We start from the raw sequence: 8,449 nt of genomic DNA, 5'->3' as shown, positions 1-8,449 counted from the left end.
GTCTCCTAATGGCCCAGGAGCTATTTATAAAGAAGGGAATCCCACATCCTGACCAGATCCAAGCTGCAAATGATTGAACCAGGAAAATCAATAATTAACCCTACATTTCTGCTTTGTGGAAATAACCTCCCGTTCCTTATGTCAGAGAAAGTCTTGGCTGATTCTACATAGGAATAGCCATTGCTAATCGTATAGTCAAGATTCAGGGTTTAAATCTGGCGTGGGCAACATACAGCCCCCTGGCCTTAAGAGTGGCCCTTGCCATCCCCGTGTGACATGGTGGTGACAAAAAAACCTGTGGATTGCCACCAAAATCTGGTGGCAAACAGCAACGGAGGCAGAAAAGAACCTTAGGGTGCCATCAGTGGTGTAGTGGAGGCAGGGCTCGCAGGGATGCAGCCCCGGCACTTTTTCATTAGCAGGGACTCTGATGTCATCTGCCACCCCCCTCAGAATTCCCCATTCCCTCTGAGCTGGGGGGAATGGATTTTCCAAGCAACAATATATTGTTCCATGTCGGAATGCGAAGTATTTGGAATGACTTGGTCTGGAATGGGCAGTTAAGACCTCTTCGCTTTACCCAAGACGTGCTCCTGGTGGAGATGGAAACTCCTAGAACTGGTTTGTTGATATGGATCGACACAGCTGCCTGAAATTTTTTGACTGCCCTTGGAGATGGTCACAATGAGCTCCTGCATTTCCAAATTTACCACTACACCACTGTGTGTGTGTGTGTGTGTGTGTGTGTGTGTGTAGTTCAATCCAGCTGGGTGTGTGGACGTTTCTGTTGGAGGGTGAGGGGGTAGATATAACAAAGGAGCGTAGGGAAGGCTAATGGGCAATCTTGGGGTGCTAAGGGAGCATGCAAGGGGGCTGTTTAAATGAGAAGGGATCTGTCCATGCGGGCTGAGTTGAGAGGGTGAAGCTTCTGTAGAGCATCATATTTTGAAAACCTCAAATGTTTGTGTTTGAGTGAGTGAGCGAGTGAGTGAGTGCGTGAAAAAGATTTTTAACACCCCTGCATTTTTTCTCAGACGTCCAGTTGAGATACCACTGCCTTACTCTCAGCTGCACTGTTTTTGGATTCCCAGTTGAAGGCTGTATATCTTATAAGGTTGTATAATCTTAGAAGGGGCATGGCTGTGAGGGGGCATGGCTGTGACTGTCACAAAGGGACCCTGCACTTCTGAATTTGCCGCTACACTACTGGGTGCAATCCTACAATTCCCAGCATGCCCCAGCCAGCATGGCTGGGGCATGCTGGGAGTTGTAGGACTTCTTTCTATCTAAATAGGCATAGGATTGCACCCTAAATTTGTCTGTTTTCAACCTCTGTCACAGTTTGCTGATGAAATTCCGTGGCAAACAGTTGACCTTTTCTGCTGGCGACACCCAGATGTTAATGGTATGGCAGCAGAAGCAGGAGTGTGGCCCCAGAGGGAAATGCATGTCCCTGGAGGGTCTGGGGAGTAGAAAATGGTCCTCAGACCTGCCAAAGCTGCCTACTTTGTTAATTTAAATTACCGGTTTATTTAAATTCCTGGTTTAAATAATAGTAAAGTCAGAAAGCCTTGACGTATTTTCATTCTGAACTTCAAGTACACAGGTTTCTTTCAGTGCAAGAGTGGCCTCCTTGTCCTGCTCATCCTTCGAACAACCTTCCGAGCGAGTGAATGAATGGATGATTAATTGCATCATCCGAAGGCCAAAGCAATAGAGCATTTACACATATTTGTAAAGCATTTACACATATTTGTTAATAAAATAACACAAATATGTATCACATGTAAACCATCCTCCCCCAACTTGGTGCCCTCCCAATATTTGGGGCTTCAAGTACCATCATCCCCAACCAGCATGGCCAATGTTTGGGAATGCTGGGAGTTGTGGTCCGAAACATCTGGAGGGTACCTTGTTGGGGATGGCTGGTCTAAACCAGTACAGCCTGGCTCAGCCAGATCAGACGCAAAGTCAAAAGTCAAATATCATCAGCCCAGTGAGATGGGCCATCATGCCCATTTTACAGATGGAGAGATGGGCACTGAGAGCCGGTGTAATGACTTACCTAGCAGGCTTCCTAGAAGCCCAACAGGGCTGTGCTTCGGAGGAAGTATCGTTATACTGACCTGTCTTCAAGGGACTTGCCTGCAGAAGACACAGGCTGCTAATCCCAGCAGTCACTGCTGCTGGGCTGAGGGCATTTGCCAGTTGCGTGTTTAACAGCAACAACAACAGGAGGAGGAACAGGGGCAAAACCAAAAGACAGATTTCACGCAGTTGCACGTAACTTTTCCCAGGCAGAGCCCGCCCCTCTTCCCATCACAAAAGCAGTGGAGGTAGGGGTCAGCCAGCAGACAGGGAGGAAGAGGTTAGCTCAGCCTTCCCCAACCTGGTGACCTACAGATGTTTTGGAATTCATCTCCCATCAGCCTCAGCCAGCATGGCCATTGGCCAGGAATGCTGGGAGTTGTAGTCCAGAACCTCTGGAGGGCACCAGGTTGGGGAAGGCTGGCTTAGCTCTTTCTCTGCCTGCCAGGTCAAAATTGCCCCCTTCTAGCCACTTTTTCCACACAGCAGGCAAAAGATTTAGTCCTCAGATGGAAGAACAAGATCTCGTTTGCCTCTCACAGTGTGGTGGTGGAAGCCTAGATGCCAGGTGAGTTTGCATCTCACCCCCCTTCCCCCGCCCCATTCAAAATCACATAATCCCAGTGGACAGGTTAATATGGGAGCAGATAGAAAAGTCAGCGTAGACCACGATGATCACCTATTTCAGGCGGGCATATGAGTCTACATACATTTCTGGCCCACAAAAAGGTTTACTGGGTTGTGCGGGGGGCGGGGGGGGCGGTGAGGAACGAACTCTCTTCCATCTGATGATAACTTTGGTTGCTGCTTGCCTGGACTCCTCACAGGCCACCAGGTGAGGGCCTGTTTAAAACTGTGGCCTATCAGTGCGGAGAATGGAAGGGATGCTTAGTAGGTGGCCGCTTAGGCATCGCCCCCAAAGAGGAAATGCATCAAAGAAGGACAAAAGAGGGCACCATTGCATAAAACATTTACATGCTTGTTTATATGTATAGCTGCACATGTAGAAATCGTGACTATAACTTAAATAGAAATACAATTCACCTTCTGCAGAAGACGGTGACCAGGTGAGCTGTGTGCCTGCTCAGTCTGCTAACTGTGCATGGGCAACTTCAAGGCCCTGCCTTTCCCTCCCTCCCTCCCTCCCTCCCTCCTTTCTTCCTTCCTGACCTGTTCTTTATTTTGAAACCGGACCTAGACTGGACAACCCTTCTAATAGACGACGGTTCGCTGTAAAGTAAGACACATGGCCGCCCTAATTGGTGACTGTCAGAGCTGAAATCTCTGCTGGCCTTCTATTCAGGAGGAGGAGGAGGAGAGGGGGCAGATCCAGGACCAGCAGCCTTCTGCTAAGCTCATCTCAGGCACAGGGCCGAAGCGTAGTGATGAATCACCACTCTAGGACCAGACATGGTTTGTTAACTTTGGCAGAGTCTCTGTGCAGCTGAGCCTTGTTTGCCGGGGCGTTACTCAATCCGAGCCGCATTTGTGCCCTGCCGGCTCTGACCTTCCTTGGTCAACATCTGCAGCACTAGATACTGCACTGTACATCTATATAGCTATAGCTATGTATTTAGGGAGGGGCCATGGCTCAATGATAGAGCACTTGCTTTGCATGCAGAAGTGCCCTCCCCCCGCGTCCGGCTTGCCTGGCCACGGGAGGGATTTTGCGGGCGTCGGGGGGGAGGATGAGACGTGGGCAAACACCATTGGGTGTTCACTGCCGACGTCAGAGGGGAGGAGGGGCGAACCAGCCATTTCAGGCTGCACGGCCCCACTTTCTCCACCATTCTTCATGCAAGGCTCCCTCCCTCTTGCCCTAGATGCAGTGTGGGTTTCATTGGTCATCCTGTTGGGGGCCCAGTAGGAATTTTGGCCCTTAGCCTAATTGGCCTTGCCTATGGGTTTTTTTTGCCTACTTCACACTGTAAGAGGGGTTCAGGAGTTTCATGGGTTGTGTAGGTCCCAATTAATCCCTTCGGTCTATTTGGTCACATTGCTAAATAGGTGGTTCTGGGGTGGGCACGACCTATGGGATAGGGCCGGTGAGCATTTGGAGGCACTGTTTCAGGTGACTGGTAAGGCCCGTGGCAGAATTCTGCCACGGATTCCAGTGAGGCTGGATTCTTTAGAATCTGTCCCCTCGGAATCCGTGGTGGAACAGCCTCTCACCCCCCGCCCCCCCGCGAAATCCCCCCATGATGGAACTTACCTGGGGTGGATGCAGTGGTGGCGGCAGCGGTGGCGGTGGCTGGTATCCCGGCTGGCCACAGCCAGGCTGCTGAGGCCGCCATTTGCGGCCTTGCAGCTGTGATAGGCTACGTAAGTATTTATGTAGCCTATCACAGCAAAGAGCAGGGGTGCAAATGGCGTAGCGGCCACCATTTGCGTCCCTGCTCTTTGCCATGATAGGCTATGTAAATACTTACATAGCCTATCACGGCTGCTTGCAAGGATGCAAATGGCGGCCGCTACAACGGCCACCATTTGCGGCCGCAGCAGCCTGGCCGTGGCTGGAACTCTGGCTGTGGACGGCCCCAGCTGGCGGCTCCGTGGAGCCGGCCAGGGAGGATTCTGGGGGGAGGGACGGAGCGCCTCCCCCCCACCGCGGATGCCCATGCGCGGAGCCAGGCAAGGGATTTGTATATCCCTACTTCCGGCTCAGGGTTGTGTGGCCCAAGTTGGGAGATGCAGCTTACCTTTTGAGGCCAACTCTCCTCACCCACTCGGGTTCCATGGCCCGTGTGTGTGTGTGTGTGTGTGTGTGTGTGACACGGGAAGGCCTCCCGACCCAAAACTGGGAATACCTGCAGGGTGGTGACCGATTGCGTCACCCCCTGGGCATCGAATGTCTCCTCCAATACAAGGCCAAACTAGTCTGATGTATAGATGTGCCCGCCTTTGCTTCCTTCGCAGATTGTAACTTCTCAAATAAAATGTGGCCCAATTTTACACCAAAAATACTCATGTTGTCTCATCATTTCCCCCCTCCTTTCACCCGCAAGGTTGCAGGTTCAATTCCCCAGCATCTTCAGGTAGGTCTAGGAAGGACTCTTTGGAGAGCTACTGCTGTCAGTCAGTGTTGATAATAGTGGGTTCAATGGACCAATGCTGCCTTATGCTGGTCTGACTCGGCATAAGGCAGCTTCATATGTGTCCATCTGTCTGTCTGTCTGAGCTGAAGAAAAATTCCTCCTTTCTTCATAACTTTGTTGCTTTCCCCTATGAATCTCTGGAAGAGCTTCATCCCCTATGCCAAAAAGTAAGAAAGGAAACACTGTTACTCCTGGCTGGTTCACACAGCTGCTTTGCATCTGCAAAGTACTGACCCTTCAGTCCCATTAAGGAGTATTTGCTGCTCAAACACTGAGCTCCAACAGGCCATATTTGACTGTAACTAGGGTTGTACAGTTTTGTTAAATCCATTTTGTCTGTGTTTTGTGGATTGTGAGGGCTTTCATTCCGTCATCTGCTCATTGATGGAATTGGATTTTTTAATTAGAATTTTGTTCTACTTACACTAATACATACTAGTGTTAATGTGCACTTGAGCAAATCTGCATTAGTTAGCATTACCGGTAATGGAAATTTGCGCAAATCTGCTCCAAAAGTGAAAAACCAGTTGGCAAGTCCATGTGACTCGGAAAAAAGGCATCCGCTGTGAAATCTGCAGGTTGGATCCATAGAAATCCAAACTCATTTGAAGCCATTGCAGATTTCTCCAGCATCCCTAGCTGTAATGCTGGAAAAGTTCATTGGCTTTGTGCAGGTTTGCTCAACTCTGCTCTGTTACCTTTCATCACCTGGACTGACCTTGGAGAGCTAAAATTTAAGCTGATCATGAGCCAGTGGGTCTGCTACATTACGCTAGCGAACCTGGCTTAGTTCTAGAGAGGGAGAGTGCAGAGACATGCAGAATGGCCACAGCTGCTTTCATGCACAAAAACTCAAGAGGTTTTTGATTTAATGATTTTCAAAAAGGAATGGCAGCTGTCATTCTAGCACTCATAACAGTGGAGGGAAGCTGGAAGACGTGTGTTCTTTCTTCTTCAGGTCTAGGACGATGGCCCCTCAGGTGTGTAGCACTGAGGGTTTTAGGCCTCTCCAACAGAAATGTACACCTCACCAACTTTGCTCTTGCATTACCTCCACATTTTTCTGTTTATTTAAGATACATTTTAGAGGTATAGCATTAACAACAAAACATGAAGTACAGATTCTTGATCAGCAACACTAGGAAATAAATGAATCAAAGTCCACACATCCCTTCCTTCTGGAAAGTGTCTGTGATTATATGTAACTTCATGCTGAGTACTAGTGGGGTAGCGAGGTAATTTTTGACCCTGGACTGAAATGTCTTAAGGAGGGCCCCTTTAGATGGCCATGTGTACTATTTCAGTGAAGCATACAACTGACATTTCTCTCACCCACCCTTCAACCACCATTCCATGTTTTAAATTGCCTCTACATTCCTGATATGTTAGGACAACAACAAAACTGTTTGATTAAAAAAAAGATATACTCTGAGCATGTGCACTTTTGCATTTTAAACTCACTCAAATCATAGCACTACAGGAATAAAATGGAGTTTGCTTCTGCACCTGCCACCCTCTGAGTGATCACTGGACTTTGGCCCCATCACTGACCACTATGTCCAGAGCAGAGTTGCTGCTACAAGCATCCATAGGAGAGTTGGTGTGGTGTTGTGGATTGTCGTTTGGGCTGAGAGATCAGGTTCAGATTCTAGCTCCGCCATGAAGCTTGCTAAGACTGCAATCCTACACCCACTTACTTGGACGTAAGCCCCACTGAACTCACTGGGGCTCATTTCTGAGTAGACATGTCTAGGATTGTACGGTAAGTGACCTTGGGCCAGACACAACCTCTAAGCCTAACCTACCTCTCGGGGGTGTTGTGGGGATAAAACTGGGGGAAGGGAATCATGTCTACAACCCTGCACTCCTAGGAGGATGGGATAACAGTACTACTACTACTACTACTACTACTACTACTACTAATGCTACAGATATTTGATATGAGGAGTGTGTTTTATGAAAAACCAATTCAGCATGTCAGCCTGTTTTCAAAACAAACTAAACATTTTGCTTGTACCTTGATCTGTAGTCCAGCTTCGGCCCATGTCTGCACTGAAAAGAGATCCAGGAGTAGTGTAGTGTTGTGTGCATGCGTGCGTGCGTGCGTGCATCTTTCCATTCTCTAAAGTACATTTTCTTTTCTGTCTGCCTGGGATAGTTTGCATATGCATGTTCTTCACTAGAAGACTGCCCCATCAAGTGATAATCTGTGAGTGTGTGTGTGTGTGTGTGTGTGTGTGCGCGTGTGTGTGTGTATTAATGCTGTGCTGAAGAATACTGACAGGTTATTAACAGTCCCAACAATTCTCTTAATGCAGGGCTGGGGATTTATTTCTGCTTGTGCTTAATTTCGAAAACAAGAAGTTTTGGGGCTCCAGCCAATCTGCCCTGGAAGCACTGATCCAGCTGCATAAGAGCTGCTGCTGGCCACGTGGTGGTGAGGGAGGGAAACATCCTGGCAAAATGAAAGAAAACCAAGCTCTTCTAACGAATTCTTGCTTCGTGTGGCCCAGAGGTGAGCTCTGGAATTGAACCAAGGTTCCGAGCTAAGGTCTGGCTCCAATCAAGGCCTGCTCCTCTCTCAGTTCCTTCGGCTCCTCCCCGTGCTTGTACACACTGAGGGTAACCCTGCCTGTTTCAGAGCCCCATTTGTTCTTGACGTGGATGCTGAGTTTCCCAGAGTCCTCACTGCAGACGTTCTCGATGGTGATTGTGATAATGGTCCCTTTCACCTCCATCTTGTACCGATCTTTGAAAGTAATAACCTTCTCGTTCTTATACCAAGTGATTTCTGGGTATGGGTCTCCAGAAATGATGCATGTCAAGCACAGAGTCTGTTTTACAAACAAATGAACAAACGAAGTATTAGCTGCAGAAATTCAGGCTTGACAAAGAAAGGCAATACCAACATGGAAGGTCTCTGTATGTCTACCCTTATAAACTTACAGAACTGATTTAACACTCATGCACAATTGAGATGTCAGTATAGTTTGTTATGTGTGTGAACTGGTGCTCTGCCCCCTTCACATGTAAGGGAGGGTTTTTTAATCTTTCAGTCCCAGTTTGTAACAAAACATAGTTTTCCATTTTGTCCCCATACAGGGAATTGTGATTTGTTACAAGCCATAACCAGAAACTTTAAATGTTTTCCCCTCATGTGCGAAGCAGGAAGGAAAGGGAGGGGCTTGCCAGAGTTAGGGTGGTTCCAGATGGAGGCATCCTAGTGTTAACCATTTGAAAGCATCGTACAGCCATTCCGTCTTTTT

At 48.3% G+C, this 8,449-nt stretch overlaps 1 protein-coding gene across 1 annotated transcript in view; it reads right to left on the bottom strand.

The window, feature by feature from the left end:
• Positions 1-6,221: 6,221 nt before the first annotated feature.
• The window catches only part of MYOM3 (myomesin 3), a 60,211-nt gene continuing 57,983 nt past the window's right edge, over positions 6,222-8,449 (bottom strand). The window contains exon 36 of the mRNA XM_084814414.1: positions 6,222-8,017. Coding sequence (XP_084670540.1) covers positions 7,730-8,017 — 288 coding nt within the window. The 3' untranslated portion in view covers positions 6,222-7,729. The remainder of the gene's footprint in view (positions 8,018-8,449) is intronic.

The sequence above is a fragment of the Heloderma suspectum genome, chromosome 10 (genome assembly GCF_057233095.1).
Source record: "Heloderma suspectum isolate Gila_16-S chromosome 10, 16-S_ref, whole genome shotgun sequence".
NCBI classification, from domain to species: domain Eukaryota; kingdom Metazoa; phylum Chordata; class Lepidosauria; order Squamata; family Helodermatidae; genus Heloderma; species Heloderma suspectum.
This window is presented reverse-complemented; position numbering and strand designations above follow the sequence as displayed.